The sequence below is a fragment of the Anthonomus grandis genome, chromosome 17 (assembly GCF_022605725.1).
Source record: "Anthonomus grandis grandis chromosome 17, icAntGran1.3, whole genome shotgun sequence".
Lineage (NCBI taxonomy): Eukaryota > Metazoa > Arthropoda > Insecta > Coleoptera > Curculionidae > Anthonomus > Anthonomus grandis.
Genome location: NC_065562.1, coordinates 10,760,803 through 10,783,113, shown reverse-complemented (window position 1 = coordinate 10,783,113; position 22,311 = coordinate 10,760,803). Strand labels below are relative to the sequence as shown.

General features: G+C 32.2%; 1 protein-coding gene across 2 annotated transcripts in view; it reads right to left on the bottom strand.

Annotated features, from left to right (window-relative positions):
* Positions 1–22,311, bottom strand: part of LOC126746081 (sodium- and chloride-dependent GABA transporter ine-like) — a 75,587-nt gene that overhangs the window by 13,885 nt on the left and 39,391 nt on the right. Inside the window, exon 1 of one of the 2 annotated variants that reach the window (XM_050454184.1) lies at positions 7,773–7,924. The exons of the other annotated variant lie outside the window; for it this stretch is intronic. Coding sequence (XP_050310141.1) covers positions 7,773–7,882 — 110 coding nt within the window. The 5' untranslated portion in view covers positions 7,883–7,924. Of the gene's footprint in view, positions 1–7,772; positions 7,925–22,311 lie in introns of those variants that run through there. 2 annotated transcript variants of the gene reach the window in all.

Sequence of the window (22,311 nt, the reverse complement as noted above, 5' to 3'; positions counted from 1 at the left end):
ACTTATAAGAGTCCGCACTGCAAAGTCTAAGAGGACGCACTGCGTACTCTTATGAATTGCTTACAGCGTAATCTTGTGCATATGTTGATAATTTTAGATTTTTCTTAATATCTTCATTATTAACCTACTTCTTGCTAAATTTTAGCTACACAAACAATAACAATATTCTAAAAAAACATACAATAATGTGTACTAACCTGTAACGTTCGCAGGTACCTCACAAAATACTAATTATCAAGCACCAATAATTAGATCGCCAACCCATACAAACACTTCTCGGCCATTTTTAAAACAGGTGTGTCGATAATGTATATTTCTATTTTGGTATCCAGTGTCGTATGCTATTTGGAACATGACTGACTGCATAGATAATTTTATAGATGGCGATATGTATTAAAAATAAGCCTGCGTACTCTTATACTCATGCGTATTCTTATACAACATTACCCTAACTGTTTAGTTTATATTTAATAAGATCCTCTAGTTATCTCTCCCAATGCTTAAATTTTTAATACCGTTATGTCAGCACATAACATATACTTGTAGTAGTTTGTTGTCTTGAATGTCCTTTATTTTCATTGAAATCTATTAAATAAACAACTGACCAATGTCATTAATTGATGCACTAGTCAATGATGACGCGGGCTCTTATTGGCTACGTCAATCGGTTATACTATGCCGTTCGTTTTTATATTTATCTTTATCACCCTCGTTATCATTTTTATATCGATATCTTTTAACGTTTGATGAATATAAACAAACTTCATAAATAAATGTGACGCTTAATATTTGTATTGTTTCTGTATTTATTCGGCAACAGTACAAAGTTAGCTGACCATGGACGGTGTCTGTGTCAAAACCAACGAGAGATGGCACCATTTCCGCACCACAAATAGTTTTTGGTGCCTAACGGTCTATTTTTTCGTATTCACGCAATAATATTTACTTTGGTTGGATTTAAGTATTTCATTTACATAAAAACTTCAATAATGACGCTAAAAATCCCGAATGTGAAGAAGCTCAAACTAAATTAAATGTAATGATTGTTTTGTGATAAACCATGTGATTTGTTTAAGAAACCAAGGCGACAATTTAGGAGATTCAGACCATAGTGAAAAGTTAATAATGATACTGACTTCACTTAATTACAATACAATTTATTTTGGCATCGCTGGTAACTTGTATGGCCAGTTACATTAGTGAAGAGAAAATAAGGCGTCGACAATCACAATTAGGAAAATGTCTTTACTTCCACCTCCTCTGCAGAGGCAGCGGTATCTGGATTCATTCATTAAGAGCAGTTATTAAATTTAATAAGGATCATCGGTGCTCAATTTGTGGTATGCTCACACGAAATAAATGCAGAAAACTGTTTTGTACTCCGAATATTTGGAGGCAGGACCATTTTAAATAATGCTCGAAAAAAATCAAGATGTTGTTTACTACAGAAAATTTAGCATTTCACATTATCCAGCTGATTTATTTGGAAGTGAGATATCATAAACGCTGTTATCGTAATTATCTACAAGTACCAAAAAGTTAAAAAAACTCCAGCAGATAGACCTTCCAATAATATACCACGTAATTAATAAATACATGTAAAATATTAATTTAAACCTCATTCTTTTGAGTAAATAAATATATTGCAGTTGTAAAACATCGACAAATATTATAAAAACATATTCAAACGATAGATCAAACTCATCATTGCTGTATATGATCAACATACGTCGAACTGCGATAGAGACTGTTTAAGTAGCAAACTAATTTTACATTTGCAAGAATTATTAATATGCACTGAAGTAATTTCCAGTGGATGTGTATGTGATGAAATTTTAATTAAAAACTCTTAAAAAAAGGTCAATTACCGGTTACTTTTTATATAAGCAAATGAGTGGGAATTTCAATAAATGAGAGTAATCGTTTAACCAATAGCTTAGAATATTGAAAGACTAGAATTAGAAAACAACTTTGTTTAAGTTCGACATGTGCACAGGGGCAAGAGGAGGTGTTTACTTTACAAACATATTCATCGATTATCTGTCGTCAAGTCTACACACATTTTCAAAATAAGAAATTTTCAACTATTGTATAATAATGTTCTTTTAATATATTGGTGTTAGATTTGGAATTAAAAATAAAAAGTAGAATTAGATATATCTTTTTCTAAGCGCAAAATAACCTCTTCTAAAAATGTGGATAATTTAAAGCATAATCTATTATTAATAAATATTTATCGAGTAAATATTGTTTCACGACGTCACTGGTAAAGATTTCTTCTGTCGGTGGAATCAACAAAGCGATCAAGCGGCGTTGCGATGTTGTTGCCTTTTTCTCTAATATAAGGACGTTACCTGCATTCATTTAACTTTGAATATTGAGTTCTTTATAGAGTACCTTATCATATTTTATTAAAGAGGAACAGTAGTATTGTTTTGTGCTGTCAAAATAAGTGTCTTAATTTTTATGATATTATGAAGTGTTTTCTGCCCTTTCTACATAAGCATTTGGCATCGTTGCATCAGAGATGTTGCAAGCAAACAAAGTGCCCATACTTCCACGGCAATACTAACTCTAGCCTTTCAATGTTCTAAGACCAATAGTAACATTTAGGTTTCTGGTTTGATTGGAAAGTCTGGGTACATATTAGAAGAAACGTAAACATAAAAATATTTTGTATTTTGGCAGAATTATACTCTTTAAGTTTGTGATTCGAGTAGCAGATTGGTATTTGATACAAAACGTTCTTTCAAGACACAAAAGAAAATGTATAGTTAATTATTGAATATAATTAAAAATATTTACACCTCACCCATTAATTTTTCTCAAAAAATAAATTGGTGGTAAATCTTGAACATAATAAATTTGCACATGACATACTCTACATTTATATTTGTTAAAAACTGTAACACAACCATATTGCAACGATCGAAACAAGCCGCGAATATACCAGCTGTTTTCTGACATTCGTCCATCGTCTAGACCTAAAGGTGCGACAAGGGTGGAGTGAGCGACGAGCAAACCTTGCGACATCTCGGGACATACATAGAAAGTTAGCGAATGGTCTACTTAATATATAAGGAGCCCTTGCCTCTATGAGACTTATGTAGTAAATTAGTTCATACATCTAAACGAACAGTAAAAACACTGCAATATAATTGAAGAAATATTGACCAAACACTACTAATTTCATCTAGATAATAAAACAAAAAAGGTAAATTCTAATCACAAATAAATGGACGTTGCATTTGTTCAGTCCATTTCCTTGATATAAAAGGTTGTAAGGTAAAAAAATATATGGAACAATTATAAGCTGCAAACGTTTCTTGAGTTTAAGACGACCTACAGAATGTGGTCCTCACCTTTTGTATACTCTAGTTTCCGGTGTAAATTAACTTATTAAGCTTCTAGAAAACCGTAAAACCTCTTTAAAATGGTTTAAGACCAAATCGGCAAAAAGAAATAGCAAGAAAACAAAAGGCGTCATTTTATGTCTCAGTTTAAAAAAGTTTAAAGCACGTCAGTAAACAATGCATTTCCATATTTATAGATTGCAAAAGGCTTTTGCAAGGTTTTTTGCTTGTCTTAACCTTTAATTAACCCTTAACTACTGACGTGGAGTCTAGCAGACTCCGCGACATAGATTTCTTACTATTACTCCCATCACAAATTTTCTAGCGTCTGCCGCGCCAAGTACCTTCCGCATTTTTAGTTGCCTGCAGCGTGTTAAAGTGGCTGTATCTTGGAATTTTTTTTGCTCAAGTTATACGCACCTGGGAGTCTGGTAGACTCCGTGTCAGTGTTTACGTTAGTAATATTTTTATTATTATTCTATTATCATGGCTAGTTCAAAGCCTGGCACATCCAAACAAGTCAGTGTTCTTGACTCAAACTTTGAAGAAATCGCTAGAAAGTGGTATGAAAATCTAGACAGTGATAATAGTGACATTGAACCCGAAGAAAATGAGTACATTGAGAGCGAGCATGAATCATCAAGCGAACAAGAGCTTAGTGATGATGACTCTAATTATGAACACCATAATGCTCGCCAAATGTTTGTACAATTCCAATAGGAATATAACTGCTGACAACTGGTTTTCGTCTGTAGAACTTGCCGAACACCTATTTGCAAATAAATTGACATTTGTGGGGACCCTTAGAAAAAATAAAAAGGAGATTCCTCCTGAACTTCTTCCTAGAAAAGATCGCAAGCCAGGTGATACGCTTTACGGATTTACAAAAAATATGACTATCGTTTCACATACTCCTAAAAAAAATAAAGCAGTTATAATTTTATCAACTATGCACTATTGTGAAGCAATAGGAAAGACTGAAATAAATGCCTTTTATAACTGTACGAAAGGAGGAGTTGATGCCATGGATGAGAAATGTGCTAAATATACGTGTAGTCGCCGAACTCGACGATGGCCATTGGCATTTTTTTTTAAATTGTCGATATTTGCAGTGTAAACTCTTTTATAATGTATGCTTGCTTTTCTAATAATGATATGTCTCGTTTCACTTTCATTGAAACCTTAGCATCTCAGTTGATTCAGAATCATATGAGAGATCGATTAGAAAATTCATGTTAACAGAGATATAAAAGGTCTAATTCGTCGAATTTTGAGTATGCCGGAGCCTCCAGTTCAGGAAGAACGTCTACAAACCAGGAAATACTGCTATATTTGTCCTTCCCGATTGAGGAGAAAGACTGCATACACCTGTATAACATGCAAAAGGCCCATATGCCTTCAGTGTTCACGTAAATGTTGCATAAACTGTTGTCATGGCCCAGAAGACGTCTAAAACATTAGCGTTACTGTTTCATTTGCAGATTTTTTGTCCTTCAACTTTAGATTTTTTTAAAATTATTTTTAGCTTTACTTTAGTTTCATGTTATCAATGTTTTCGATACAATTAGGTTTAATCAACATATTCTATGAATAAGGACCCTTAAGTTGTATTATGTTTTAGAAATTATAAATATCTTAACTTTTTTAGTTTTTCGAAAATAATATACAAATAATATGTATTTTCAATAAACGTGTGGTAAACGTATTCGATGTAATATTGTATAAATATGACATTCAGGCTTTTGTTATAGTTTTTATTTATATATATACATTGACAGGAGTCTACGAGACTCCCTGTCAGTATTAGGCCGTCGTCCCACCAAAGATACGCGACGGCGACGCGAAGGCGATACGATTTCGCCTGGACACATTCAGACGACATGCAGTTGCCCCACCAAAGATACGCGTTTTGTGTTTCCTACGTTTAGTTGTTCAGTTTAGTTCAAAATGTCATCGAGTGAAGACGAGGATCTGGTTGCAATGTATTGGTATTTGCGGAATAGAAAAAAAATAAAAACGCAAAAAAAAGAAAATGGTGGGTGCATCCTTTTATTGAGAAAAATAAAAAAAAAATGTTTGTTGCTGCTAAGGAGCTGCACAGACATCCATTAAAATCCAGTTCAGCATTTTGTTGTGCCATAATAAACAAAAAAACAAAACTTCGATAAATAAAAAAAAAACGCCAACACACACAGCTTGAATGTTGCTTCACAACTGACACGTCCAGTCTCCCGGCAACACGAAGGCGACACGCTTTTGGATGTGTCTTCGGCGCAGCGTTGGTGGGGACAAAATGATTTTAAAACATGGGTTCGACACGAAAGATACACGCTGGCGACATCGCGGAGATGTGGCGTCACTGTCGTGTATCTTTGGTGGGACGACGGCCTTACTGTTCGAAAAACAAGTGTCCGTACTTAAGGGCTAAAAAACTCGAATAAACAGGTTTGCGATGAAGTTTTAATCTTATTAAGTGTTGTTTCAATTATTTAAGGACTAAAAAGTCGCATTAGACCTGCTACCTGTAGGGTACAACAGCTCAAGCAGTTGAATAACATCCTCAAATATTTTCTTCTTTAAGATTATTTATTTTCTTCTATAAGAACCGTCGTCTAAGAAGTTCATTTTTTAAGAATTTAATTTTTAAGACGTCCATTCTAGTTTAATAAGCCCAATTCGGTGATATCCTGATGAACTTAAAGAAACGCACAAATATCATATTTAATATAAAGTCTTAAGCAGGCTTTACATAATCGTATCAAATATACGTCATAAAAAAGTAAAAACAAATTAAAAAAGCTAAGTTTTAAAGCTTAAAAAAATTGCAGTCAAAAAGCGACAGCAACAAACATTTAGAGAAAATGATGTACCTATTTTGTATTACAAGAAGTTCATCTTGATTAAAGAGAGCAACCCATTAAAAAATAGATTTATTAAATTTGATTGGTTCGATGAATATTGAAATGTATAATTGAGTAGATATTCTCAATTTTTACCTTGTTTCAATTATAGAGATCAAATTATGACACAAATTAAGAGTATTTTTTCATAAACCTTTTAAAAATTATTGTAAGCAAGGTTCAAATCAATGGTAACGAGTTTGAAATGATTCAGCCGCTTAGGTATCAGAAATTACTTAATAGTAAAGTATCAGAATTGTAAAAATAGAAATATAATAACAACTTCCTGAAATAAACAAGCAATGACTATAAATGTTTTAAAAAAATAGAGATATGACTGTTTGTAAGAAATATAAATAACTTAACCGTATAACTTAACTAACAGATAAATTAACCGTTTAAAGTTATCGGAGAAGACTTACTAACTATGCTAAACAAACAACTTCAAATGCCTAGAAGAAATCAGAAATTACTTGAACTGTTTTTAAGAAATAGATACTAATACTTGAATTAGTCATAAGAAATAGTAAATGATTGAACTACCTGGAAAATGTCAGAAATCACACACTTTAACTATATGAAATACAAATAACTTCAAAGGCCTCAAAGGTTCAGAAAAGACTCCAAATGCTCGTAAACAATAGCAAACAATTCCAATTGTTTGTTAGAAATAGAAATATGACTTCAACTGCCTGCAAAGAACTCTACTTCAATTGTTCATAAGAAATAGCAAATGATTTAACTGTTTAAAAGTTATCAGAAATCACTTCGTATGAGATTAAATATGTGAAATATAAATAACTTTACCTGCCTGCAAGAAACAAACAATAAACTGCTGGTAAGGAATAGTCGGTGATTGTCTCGAAAAAAATGACAAGCGGTTCAATTACTGCAAATAAATCTTGGATGATGTAAAAACAATTTTAGAAGATGTAAGAATGGTAAATAAATAACAGCGCTAGCCAAACTCTATCGAATAAATGGGAAAAACCTTACAACTTTCCGAAGTTAGCTGACACCGAAGCAATGGAAGAGCTACTCAGAATAATTAATCCTAAGCTTGGTACATATGAGTAGTTACTGTTTCTAAAAAAAGAAATATTATAATAGTCTGCTTTAAAGAAGTCGCAAAATAACTTGAAATAACTGGAAAGGATCAAAAATAACTTCTGTGTCGTCAATAGTCTAAAAAAATCACGACTCACTAAAACTATTTCCAAGAATTAGAAAATGGACTCATTCTAAAAGCGGTTCCACAGTTGAAAAAAAAACGACTAATCATTAATACAAAATATTTCAAGGAGATCAGAATTTAGTGCTTGCAAAAAGTGCTCTTAAGACACTTTAACTAAAAAATAAAGAAACAGTTTAACTACAATTTGGCAAAAGACCAAAGAAGAAGAAAACGCTTTTACACTCAACGTAAACTGCTAAATGAGAATAACGATAAGAAATAATGGCAAACTCAGTTCCCTATGCATAGAAGTTGAGAATAATACCTGACAATTAAAATATATACCTGAAAAATTGTACTGTTGATACAGAGAGCCTTTGTACTGCCGTTATAGATGTTGCCACTAGACATTTTGCGGTAGTTGGAATAATATAATGTTTTAGCTTTCTATCCATTTTAACACGTTCAACTTAACAACTACACTCACAAAATACAACTGACAAATTATATACTATTACTGAATAGTTGCTAACTTTAGCATAGATAGGCGAATTGTAACAAACCCCATTTAGTTTTTGATAAATTAGTTATGAGGTTGGTTAAAATTAGTTGGGCAAACAAAACAATTTGTTTGTTACATGTCATTCTCATCTAGCTGATAATTTGCTTAACAATATTTGAAGGTAAAAGGTTATTTTTCGGTTTATTTTATGGTATGCCGGATTCTTGTCGTGTGAGGTACGAATAATACAAAAAATTTAAGCAAACCTGTCATTTATGTAGACTTAATCAAATCCTGCAAGATGTCTCGTGACGTACGAATTTATCCAAACAATGTGGTGTTAAAAATATATTAATTCACATATGTTCTCTGGTAAACACTTTTGTAAATAAACCATCGGCTAATAAAGCTTCTGTAAACTCGAATTATATTTACAGATGAATAAAATTATTTTAAAATTTTATTATATATATATATATATATATATATATAGTGCTAGTGCTTGTAGTAATATGGTTGAGGGTATGAACCAAAATGAAATAACGACAGTAGAATTAGAAGATGATGATGATTTTCCTGTTGTACCTGAAAGTAGTGGTACAGTAAGTTTACTAATAAATAATCATACACAGGGTGGAATTCTTACGTGGAAAAAATTTAAAGAATATGACTATGGTAATAAACAATGACTATTATACAAAATTAAATTCACAAAAACATTAAAATCAAGAACAGTGATCAATGAATTATTATTTATTTAAAATGGGACAGTTCTTATATTAATATATTTTGATAAATTAATTACACACAAAATTCAAAAGTTTTATATATTGCATAAATAATATAATATCGCATTTTTGATATCGAATTGATTCTATTTAAGAATTCCTTCATGCACACTTACATAAATTTACTATTTTTTATTTTATTTAGATCGCACATTCGAAAAATGGTCAATGTATTCAAGTTGAGGCTTACTTAGTGTCGGAAGATGGATCGCTTGTTCCAGCTGGTTCAACGGATTCACATAGTACCAATAATACAGAAGAAGTCGCGGCTCCTGATGTAACCGAAGAAAGTTTCCCTAACTGTAAAAATAATACAAATTTTGCAAAAAAAACAAATGAAGATGACTTGGGGATAATTCGAAAGCCCCCAAAAAGAAATTTGTTAACGACACTGGTAATGTCTAATAAAAAAAGCAAACTAGCTGATTCTGATGTAGAATCTTCATCAACTTTATCTGTTAACGATGCAATAAATTTAGATCCTACTAATACTCCATCTGGAAAAAAAAAGACAGCTCAAACAATCAAGAAAAATAACGGAATATATAGATGTTTTAAGAGAAAACGAAGATGAAAAAATAGATCTAGCATTGGCTAAATTTATTTTTGGATTCGGTCATTTTGTGCGATGGTTGGAAAAATTCATCTAGCAACACCAAGACCGTTGTAACAATGTTACACGCGACCGATGGAGAGAGTGGTTTTATTGATGCCTGCGATTTAACGACTGAATCAGAGACTGCAGAGAAACTTGCTGAGATAATTATACAATCTAGAGAAATTGCTAAAGAAAAATATAATGTTGATGTGTACGCTGTAGTTTCTGATAACGCTAGTGCAATGGTTAAAATGGGATCTCTCTTAAAACATTGTTTGTGGCACAGTACTTGTAACAGTCACACAGGCAATCTTTTAGCAAAGGATATATTGGACAAGAAATTGCTGGAAAATGTTGTTCTTGTGCTTAAAGAGTTCAAGCAACCTGACTTTGAAAAAATGATTTTAGATGAAGGAGGTCGAAGAATTAAACTTCCTGTAGAGACGCGTTGGTGTTCATATCGTAATGCGTTTAAGAGTTTTTTGGAAAATTTAGATTACATGAAAAAAATTATAGCAGCTACAAGAAAAAAAATTAAGCCGAAAGTTACTGAATTAATATTCAATGACGACTTTGCTGATGACGTCCAAAGAAATTTAGATATACAAAATCCAATTTGTAATCTTATTAATAGCTGTCAGAGCGGGGATACTTCATTGGCAGATGCTGTGAATCTTTGGCTCGCATTGGAGGTACCAGAACCTTTTGCAGAAAAACTAAAAAGCAGACAAGAAATGGCATTAAACGTTTATGCATTGACAGCATACTTTTTTCATCCAACATATGACAATTCAAAATTATCCTCGTCTCACACTGGAAAAATAAATTCTTTTCTTTTTAAACATCTGAACAACAAGGGAATAGAGGAATGGGATTCTTTTAATATCAGATCAGGTAAATGAATATCCATAACTTTTATAAAATAAATACCTATAAACTTTTTTGTAGGTATATTCGGTTAAGAAGGACGTAACGAAGCCGTTAGTATTTTGGAGAATGGCTATGATGGAGTGCCCAGTCTTGGGCTCCTTGGCTCTTAATTTGCTTAAAATTCCGGCATCTTCTGCTCAAATTGAGCGCTTATTTTCAAATTGGGGACACGTACATACACCTCTTAGAAACAGATTATCTTTTAACCATTCGAAAATGTTAGTGCATCTTTATTATACCCTTACCCTTAATACTAAAAACACAATACAAAATATTGAGTTACTTAACCCTGAGGAAGATGACTAAAATTCTAAATTAAATTTATATTAATTTTTAATAGGTATAATATATGATATATTATAAATTTTTGTATTTTTTTATTTTAATGATACCTAATTGTTGACATTGACGACATTGTTAACATTCATGATGTCATCTATAAAGTTGACATCATGACATAGTCGACGCGTCGACAATTGAATTGTTGACATGACATTGTCGACGCCGCCCAACCCTGGTACCCAGCCTGACCTAGAGATGTCGGTAGTAGTTTGAAAAATATCAGTGTATTAGAAAGTATACAATCTATAAAGCATATGTTTCAAGTTTGAAGACGCCACGTTGTTTAGTATTTATTTAGCAGCCATCAATAGTGAACGTTTTCAGTGAATTTGTGAAAATGGAGAAAATTGGTCATCGTTATGTGATACAATACTTTTATTTGAAAGGCCTCAGCCCAACCAATATAAAAGCTGAACTGGATTCTACTCTCGGTGAGTCTGCTCCTTCGTTAACAACAGTAAAATATTGGGTAGTAGAGTTTAAACGAGACCGTACGAGCTGCCAAGACGAGCATCGCAGTGGTCGACTAAATGACCTGACAACTCCAGAAATTTTAAACAAAATTCACAAAGTGGTACTGGATGATCGTCGACTGAAAGTGCGCGAGCTAGCGGACATAGTAGGCATTTCAAAAAGTGCGGTACATCGCATATTAACTGAAAATTTTGATATGAGAAAGCTGTGTGCAAGATGGGTGCCACGTTTGCTTATACTCGAGCAAAAACAGTGTCGTGAAGATGTTTCAATTGAGTGTTTAGCGAAATTTAATAGCAATAAAGCGAAATTTTTGCGTCGTTTCATAACCATGGATGAAACATGGGTCCATCACTTCACACCTGAGACCAAAGAACAATCAAAACAATGGACTCAAAAGGGAGAACGCTCCAAAGAAGGCGAAAACCGTTTCATCTGCAGGCAAGGTCATGGCGTCGGTTTTTTGGGATGCGCGAGGGATAATTTTCATTGACTATCTTGAAAAAGGTAAAACTATCAACGGCGAGTATTATGCCAACTTATTGCAACGTTTGAGCGAAGAAATCAAGCAAAAACGGCCGCATTTGGTTAAGAAGAAAGTGTTGTTTCATCAAGACAATGCACCAACTCACAAATCCGTTATTGGAATGACCAAAATTAACGAATTAAAGTTTGAATTGCTACCTCATGCACCCACCCCATTCGCCAGATTTAGCCCCCTCAGATTATTTTCTGTTTCCAAACTTGAAAAACTGGTTCAGTGGTCAAAGATTTTCCTACGATAAAGAAGTGATGTCTGCAGTTAATGGCTATTTCGAGGCGCAAAACAGTTCTTATGATAAAAAGGGTATCGAACTTATAAAACATCGTTCGCTGGGAAAAGTGTATAGAGCTGAAAGGAGATTTTCGTGTTTTCTTTCTTGGTTTAAAATTGAGTTGACGCTTTTAGACCATCAGTACGTCACTCTATGAGTCTTTGCACGATCACTTTTGAACTACTTGAGTTACAATCATGAAATAACTTTCATTTAACAGATATTTTATTGCTTTACCAGAATGGTTACAAAAGTCGAGGAGTACAGTTAGGGAGGACAAAACCAAAAATATCCATTTATCTCGGTTAGGCATACCTCTACAGTGATCAACATCATAACAAAAGTTGAAGAAAAGGTTATTATCTATCAAAATATATACAGTTCTTCTTTGTGAGAACAAAGAATTATGAAATATCCAGGTTTAAAGTTGAGCTGAGGCCTGTAGACCCTCAGTACGTCACTCGATTTTTTGCACGATAACTTCTGATATATTTAAGAGATAATCATGAAATAACTGTCATTTAATACGTACTTGAATGCTTTATAAGAATGATTAGATAAGTCAAAGTTGTGGGCACAATAGGAAATGAAAAAACTGCCATTATAGACGTACTTCTTGGCTTATGAGATATGCGGCCTTAAAATTGTACTGACCTTGATTTTGACTCTTGATATTTACTTAAAGGATTATTAAATAGAAATAATTTTTTATTGTATAAAATAATTAAAGAAAAGTTAATTTTAATTTAATATTTAATATATAAATAAATATTAAAAAAAAAAACCACTTCCCAATTGAGGCGCCTCTTACACTATTTAATCTAATCTAAAACACAATACCAAGTTTAAAACGATAAGCATAACAATAAAAAAGCGAGTAATGCAATATAAAAAAGGAATTTTTTTCAAGTGTAGGTATTATTGTATTATATATTATCGGACTTTCTAGTATAAGGGTAACATGATCAATAATTCTAATAACAAAATCATAATCCCAAGAAATAATTCATTTTCCGCAAACAAATTTGGACAAATATAAACCACTCAAAATGTATGGTATTTTCACCTATAATTTCAATTAGTAATATGTTTTGGGTCTATAAGAGCATTATCATACACATTGTTATTGAAGCATTATTATATGTATACATTTCAAAGAATATTCATATTTCCCGCCATATAAATAAACAGAAAATATAGCTTCTTGTGTAGCTTCGTCTACACAAGAAGATGGGGCTAATTTCATGTGATGCTACAGCTTTAGACTTTGTCTAGCTAAGGAAAGGTACAGCACGTGTTGTTCGGCTCGGTTGCGCAGTAAATTTGTTTACGCCGCTGCCAAAGCAACGGTATCGATCGCCCCGATTTGCATATAAACAGTGCCGTTGCGTTAATTCTTATATTTGTGTTCTGTGCCTTTAAATTAAATTAAATTAAATATTAAAAAAAGGGGCACTACTGTCGCTAATCGCGCGTTATTAGGGGACAAAACTTGGCGCAGCTTTGAAACAGATGGTGTACCTTTCCTTAGCTAGACAAACTCTACGTTCGTCGCATAAAATAAACGAATAAATAAAGGGTTTTTTGATATGGAATCAAACCCTGGAGCATATGTCTAATACCAATTTTAAACCTTTTACCCCCTGATGCTGGACACCACTGTGTCCGAAACATGTAAGGAATTTTAAATCACTAAATGTTTAATAAATAAGTGGAGGGTGACTGCAAGATTCTTATTTTACCTTAATATTTCTTTGGTTATTAAGTTAATTTTTCTTCTTTCTCTTAATGATTTTCTACTATTGTTTGATCTCTCTTTGTATGGTCTGAAATGTTATGTTTACTTCTTCTCAATCTGTGATACCTTCTTGTAAGTTTTTGGGTTTCCTTTGCTTTAAAGCAAAAGGAAATAAAAAAAAACAAAATATCGGTAAATATAATTTTTAATTTCTGCTGCTTTTCTTTCAAATCCCTTTTCTATTATCATTCAAAAAATGTTGGAGAAAGGACCAATTTCTACATACATAATATGATCCCTATCATCCCCTCGGCATGCCAATGATATTTTCCTCCTCTTATTTCTTCTCCTCGATTTAACTAATGCAGTGTCCTCTTCTATTTTTTGTTTTACAGAAGCAGAATGCGTAATAAAATAGCTGGATAATTTTTGGCACATGGCAGGTTTTATAACTATAGTCCCTTTGTAATGTAAAGAAGTAAGAGCATATACTCACTTCAGTAGTTCACCCAATTATCGCATTTAGAAGAGCGCACCAAAGAAATGTTAATAGAAAAAGGACGAAACAAAAAACTGAACCAGAAAAAATGGTATTAAGCATTACTTTGAATCAAAAAGAGAATAAGTTATTAAAGAAAATAATGACATGCCTGCAGAAAAAAAGCGTAACATTTTTTATTTGTAATTCAATAAATGTTACGATAATTGTTTCATTTCTCTGGCTGATTTTCTACTCGCATTTGATTGCTCTCTCTGTAAGCTCTAATACTTAACAATCTCAAATATTGAGGTTACTCTTCGAGAATCTAAGGTAACCCCTTATAAATATTTTGGTTTCCTGATTTTCTTCTCCTGAAGCAATATCCACAAGCAGAAACACAGTCCCATTCTTACTTTTTCTTACTTTTCTTCTAAAAAACCGATTCATTTTATGATAAATAAATCATTTTAGCTGTCCTTTATATCATTTTAAAAAATCTCCAGAATACAATAAATATTTACAATAAAAAAATATACCATAGAATCCCCATACATGCCAATGATATGTGACATATTATTCTCATATTACTATGTACTTGTATCAGTACCTAACAAATTATTTGTTGGAACAATCTTATATTTGATTCCCACTTCCCAGGTATACATTTCTAATGCAAACAATTGAATACAGAAAAATGTAAATACGAAAAATGTGAAAGAAAAAACTGAACCAGAAAAATAGTGTTTGATATTATTTTGAAATCAGGAGGACAATTAACAAAGCTGACAACGACAAACCAGAAGAAAATTATGATGAGAATAATAGTTTTTTTTTTAAATTTTAAATCTAATTATTAGTTAAGTCTTTTGCTGATTAATCTTCTACTAGTGATTGATCTCTCTCTGCATGGTCTAACCATTTACTTATATCACTATCCCACATTTTGTGGTCACTATCCCTAAATATATAGAAAAGTTTCCTTGGCTTAAAGTAGTAAATCATAACTAGAAACACGTATCAACAAGTGCCATGCTTACTTTTTCTTGTTTTTCTTTTGAAAAATTCATAAAATGATATGCTGATTATGCAGCAATGTCAACGGGAGTCTATGTTTCTTAAATACAAATAGTTTTTATTCCTAATCTAGGCATAGATTAAGTTATTTTTCTTTCTTTTGCCCACTGATCTCTACTAGTCGTTGATCTCTCTTTATAATACCTTACGACTTAAATATAATGATTGTTCTAAAACTCTGAATCTGCAGTAACTCCTAAATACCTTAATTTTCTGCTTCCTTAATCTTAATGCAATATACAGAATCTGCTTCTTGCACATGTCTGTAAGCACCATGCTCACATTTTCCTACTTTTCACTCGAAAAACTTTTACAGAGAAACATTTTCTTTCGAGTAATTTAATAAACAGCCTTGGGAAGTAAATCATCAACGTGTTAAAAAGATACACATGCCACAAACATTTATCAAAATAATAATGAGCATTTAAGCGTTCGCATCCTGTAAAATGACTATCCTTGAAGGAGGTCGAAATGCGACCTTCCTGTTCTATACTAATTTGGAAGCAACTTTTTGTGTTTGATCCGTTTTAATTGGAAAATTGGTCTTAATACGACCAAAAGTAACATTTAATACTGCTCGGTAATAAAATGATTGATATCCCATCATTTCGGTAAGCCAATAGGTTTCTATCACATGATTTTTATGACGAAAAGACAATAAATATTATCTCTTGTTAGTAAATCTGATTAATTGTAATAAAACGGTAAATCCCAAGTACATTTTGGTGACAGCCATAAAAATTGATTTATTTTTAAATGGATTTTAGTTAGATATACCTTTTTGGATCTGGTTCTATGGGTACTCCCTTATATTCACTAAGTCGTTCGGAAAAGTAGCTTAAAGTTAAGTTTTGGCCCACCATCTTAGCACTGATTTTGTGTAAAGTAGGAAAAGCACTAACCGAAGGTTTTCTCGCTATTTTTTAATCAAATTAGCTTCCGTTGACGTTAAATTTTATCTAAATTGAGGAAGATTGATAATTAAAAACATAAATCTTTTTTTTATTGCCGAACGTTATATAACGTAAGATATTTGTATAAAAATAGAGATATTTTTTTCCAAAACATTCAAGCCGGTTATATTTAAATAAGGATGCACAGATATTTCTATAAACGCAAATAAAATGGTTTATTTATATTATAATATGGCTTAGGACCTTGACTGACATATTGCAAGATAAATTTATGTAAATTTGATTTTCATTCGCCAAGGGCGACGTGGTGACATGTAATTTATAATACTATTTTTATTCCAAAGAAATATTTAAATAACTAACGGATTTTTATTGCTTTTGAGTCTTTGATAAAATGGATTAAATTTAAGATTTTTTAAATATTCAAGGAAAATTATTAAATCATGTTTTAAAATTATTATAATAACTTTAACATTAATTATTTTTGTGTTCTTAAGAAAGTAATGTTTTCTTACACTCAATTCTCTGTAAAAATTATAGATAGTAGAACCTGCAATTTCATTACAAATGAATAAGGTCTAAAAAAAGCATCTTGAAGCCGGTAAAATAAAAAGAACTATTTTCTGTGTATCAAGCATGCTATCCTAATTAACTAATTTCATAATACGGTCAAATTATCTAAAATGTATGTTATAATCCATGATCTCCCGATCACTCATATTCTATTATTATAAAGTACTAATTAAGACGTTTAAAATAAAATATTGCAATATCCCTTATTATATTTGAAATTTTTTCCAAGCGGCATTTTGATACTTACAACTATCATTTTTATATCAAGATTTTTAGAAAATTTGTGATTGCCATATTTAATTTATTGCGTACCCCATGCTTTTTATTTTATTATGATACTTACCACTGTAGTAAAAACTCTTTGTAATTCAAAACTGTTTTCTAGGTCTTAGTTCGATTTGCAATAAAAGCGTGTTTTTTCAATTTTTTAAACTATTATTTATTATCTTGTTAAAATCTCACATTACCTTAATACTTTCATACTCTTATTATTAAAATCGATAAAATTAATGTTAACTGCAAAAGTATACTAATTTGATAAATAGAAAATATATATATATAAATTTGATTTTCATTCGCCAAGGGCGACGTGGTGACATGTAATTTATAATACTATTTTTATTCCAAAGAAATATTTAAATAACTAACGGATTTTTATTGCTTTTGAGTCTTTGATAAAATGGATTAAATTTAAGATTTTTTAAATATTCAAGGAAAATTATTAAATCATGTTTTAAAATTATTATAATAACTTTAACATTAATTATTTTTGTGTTCTTAAGAAAGTAATGTTTTCTTACACTCAATTCTCTGTAAAAATTATAGATAGTAGAACCTGCAATTTCATTACAAATGAATAAGGTCTAAAAAAAGCATCTTGAAGCCGGTAAAATAAAAAGAACTATTTTCTGTGTATCAAGCATGCTATCCTAATTAACTAATTTCATAATACGGTCAAATTATCTAAAATGTATGTTATAATCCATGATCTCCCGATCACTCATATTCTATTATTATAAAGTACTAATTAAGACGTTTAAAATAAAATATTGCAATATCCCTTATTATATTTGAAATTTTTTCCAAGCGGCATTTTGATACTTACAACTATCATTTTTATATCAAGATTTTTAGAAAATTTGTGATTGCCATATTTAATTTATTGCGTACCCCATGCTTTTTATTTTATTATGATACTTACCACTGTAGTAAAAACTCTTTGTAATTCAAAACTGTTTTCTAGGTCTTAGTTCGATTTGCAATAAAAGCGTGTTTTTTCAATTTTTTAAACTATTATTTATTATCTTGTTAAAATCTCACATTACCTTAATACTTTCATACTCTTATTATTAAAATCGATAAAATTAATGTTAACTGCAAAAGTATACTAATTTGATAAATAGAAAATATATATATATATATATATATATATATATATATATATATATATATATATATATATATATATTATACAATATATATATATATATATATATTGCCGAGCTCGATTACCGAGTAAAAATACAAAAAATAATTACATTATAAAAGATAAATCTAAACTAAAAATAAAGCTACAGTCTTTGGTGAGTTTTACTATGGCTAAACAATCCTATGCGAGATTTGCAAATCCGGCCACAAACATCACACGGAAATTCCTGCAGAGCCGGTCTTTAGGTTCTTCTAGTCAGTTGAGGAGCAACGGACGTCGCTCTTCTCCATTGGGCACGATTGTTGACTATCTCTTCCCAGTTGTTTTCAATTCCCAATAGCTTTAAATCATCGTGGACGACATCTTTGAAGCGTTTGTATTGGCCTCCCGGCCTCCTTGCACCTTCTGTTAGTTCTCCATACAAAAGAGATTTTGGTAAGCGCCGTTCGTCCATTCTGTATACATGACCCAGCCATCTCATTCTTGCCCTTCGTACCATAGTGTCAATATTTATACAGTTTGATCTTTGCAGAACCTCATTATTAGAAACTTTATGAAACCATCTGATTCTCATCAATTGTCGCAACTGCCGTTGCTGAAATTATTCAAGAGCCTTTATACGTCGTCTGTATGGGATCCATTATTCACAGCCATATAGTAGCGTTGGTATAATTATTGCTCTATATACTGCCGTTTTCGTTTTAAGACTCAAATTATGATTGTAAAACACTCGATCCTTAAGACTCCAATACGCTTTTGATGCAGAGCCAATTCTGTTTGCTATTTCGTCGTCTATGTTTAGTTTTGTACTAAATACGCTACCTAGGTAGTTAAAGCATTCAACTTGCTCAAAAGTCTCGCCATTGACCTGTATGAGCTGAAGATTATCTGATGCAGGAGTTATAAGAAGCTTGGTTTTTGACGTGTTTAGTTTTAGACCTAAGGCTTGGTATGCCCAGGCATAAGAAGCAAGAATTTCCTGAAGAGTTTCTGCTGTGTACGCAATCAGCACACAGTCATCTGCATATTGCACTCTTGTTCTAGCTCTAAGACGTTTTAAATTGAAAAGCCCTCCATCATATCTATATCTGATTCCAATCCCTCTAGCAGTTAGATTTCTGTCAACAATGATCGATAGCGCCGCAAGGAAAACATTGAACAAAATAGGAGCCAGGACGCAGCCCTGCCTAACTCCCGTCTCAGTGGAGAACGGTTCGGAGAGCTCACCGTTTACTAGCACTTGTGCTTGATTATTTGCATGTAAATTTTCGACCACTGAGACGAATTTATTTGGAATTCCGAAACGTTTTAAAATGCACCAGAGGGCCTTTCTGTTAACCGAATCAAAGGCCTTTGCCAGATCTATGAATGCGACTTGTAATTAAGTCTGATGTTCTCTCGCCTTTTCTTGAAGTTGGCGAAGTGCAAAGATCAGATCGTTGGTTCCTCTGTTTGGCCGAAAGCCGCTCTGGGTTTTTGAAATAAGTTTTTCCACTACTGGTTGTAGTCTATCCGCTAAGATCTTTGACAGAATCTTTCCCGCTATCGACAGTAATGAAATGCCGCGATAGTTGTTACAGTCATACGCGGAGCCTTTATTCTTGTAAATGTTTATGATATTGGCGCTTTTAAAGTCTTGTGGGGTTTTTTCGCTGAGCCAGATTTTGTCTAAGATAGATTTCAACGGTACAATAATATCGTCACCTTGTAGATCTCAGCTGGTAAGCAAATAAATAGAAAATACAATAAATTTAACGTACAATTAAGCAAAATTCTACTAGCCGACCGTGCAACTATAGACAGACCCATTCAAATGTCATTGAACACATTGTTTTTGAACGTTAACCAAACTTGTGTGTCAGTGGAAATAAAAAATAATTTATTAATCCTTACAGTACTTATAAGAATAATGGCAAAGTGTTATCAAATTATTGCATTGTCATCGGTCCTTGATACGTGTGCAAAGTTTCAAGTTAATCAGACTTTTGGAAACCAGTGAAAATTAAGCTTAAAGATTTCGTTACATACTTACATAGATAGATACAACCTAAGCTAATAAAAGCATGTTAAAAATTTGTGCGTTCATGTCATGCCAAAGTAAAGTCAGCAAAAGAGTTACGCATTCCATCCTGTATTAATGACAGCAGAGCATTAATATAAGAAGAAGAGAAACGAACCAAGGACAGAACTCTGCCGATAAACTCACTTTGTCAGAGAAAGAGCAGTCAAAGATCACTCCTTGCATCCTCTCTGTAAGATTTATGTTACTACTCTAAAGTGAAAATTATATTAAAGAAGAAAACAATATTTAAAGAGGACTATTTCGGTATATCCAGCATACCTAGTAATCCTAAAATTCTATTAAATTAGAGGATTACGCACACAATATATAGGATTTCATAGCGTAGTGAAATTGTCTATAAATTTTATTATAAATGTTGTTCACGGTCAAAAGTGCAAATTGTGAAAGTCTGAAAAACTCTCGAATCACAAAGATGTAATCACATTTTTCAATGGGTCGCCATATTTACGCTACTTATAATGATATAAACTTTATAAAATGATGCCAGATCATTAACATAAAAAGAACAGAAGTTAACCAAGGACAGAACCATGCTAATAATTGCCAATTGACAGTTGCGCAAGATCACTTCCTGGATACTGTCTGTGAGATCAGAAGTTACCACTATATATACCTCTCGAAGACTTTTGTGAAAGCAAACTGATGTTATTAGTAGAAGAGCTAACAGTCTATCCTTTAAAAATGGTTGAAAGAAAAAAATTAGGAGTGAACTAAGAACAGAACCCTACTCCTGAAGACAAACTCATTTTATCTGAGAGAAAGTTTATCTGAAGAAAGAAAGAAACAAGAGAAAGCTACAGATCAGTTTTTAGTCTCAAATAAGTAAGATCTAAGTCACCGCTATATACTACTTTGAAGAATTTTAAATTCCGTAGCATCACAGTATTCTAGGTAGTATTTAGTTCAAGCCTTTTGATAAATAACAAAATCCTACAGAAGATGGTAGAAAGAAAGAAAAATAGAAGCGGACCAAAGATCCTAACCCTACTCCTGTTGACAAACTCACTTTATCCGAAAGGAAGTTTCCACAGTTCACTTTTTGTATCAAAGAGACTTTTTGCTTTCGCAGCATCAGTATTCCAGATGGTACATATCCAAAGGCTCTTGCTAAATCTCAAAAGACTACCCCAATAGCATCTCAATAATTCAGCATCGACTAAAGACATCATTGTGATCAATATGATCAGCCAAAGTCCATCCGTCATTAATGATGATAGATCAATAACATAAAAAAGAAGAGAAGCAAACCAAGGACAGAACACTGCCGATAACCTCACTTCATCAGAGAGAAAGCTGCCAAATATTACTCCTTAGATCCGGTCAATGAGATCATATCTAAGTTACTATTGTAGATACCTCTCGAAGCCATAGACCTTTAGATTCCTGGTGAGTTAAAGGCTTTTGTAGGAGCAAACTGGTGTCGTTAGTAAAAGAGCTAACAGTTTATCCTTTATTAACGAGGAGAAAAAGAAAAAAAATAGAAGTGGATCAAGGATAGAACCGTACTCCTGCTGATGAACTCACTTTATCCGAGAGGAAGTTGTTTGAATAATATCTATAGTGCTTTTGGAAGGCTGAAAGCCAATCTCAGGTGCGGTTAAGACTTTGTTAACCAAGAAGCATACTATTCTTTATTTTCTATAATTTTAATCAATGAAGCAATAATATAAGTAGATGGACTGTTCTCACTTTTTTTAAATATGGGAACTACTAGCGCCTTTTTCAAAACAAAAGGAAAACTTCAAAATCACAAATGCCGTCATTAAAGAATATTTATTTGTTACTTTCTTTTCAAGTTAGCATTATTTTCTTTTGCAATAACAAGAGTATAGTGAAATGTATGTTGTAAGTCATTACGACAGATAGTACTAGCACAAGATAATGAAAAGTGGAAATCAGGTTAGCAAGTTCAGCGATAGAAGGAGTTTTTAGCTTTAGCTTCAAATTAGATTGCTCTTTTTTTATTTGTGTCTGCATTATACACTTCACGTTTTTAGCATCTTTGTCTAACGATTTCCTTAGTTTGACATACAAAAAAAAACCTCGAAAGAAGAAAAAAAGGGTCTTATGGTCAGACAATCTACGATTCAAGACAAAGCAAGAAACATCATTTCCAATATTTGATTTATTTGAATAAAGATAA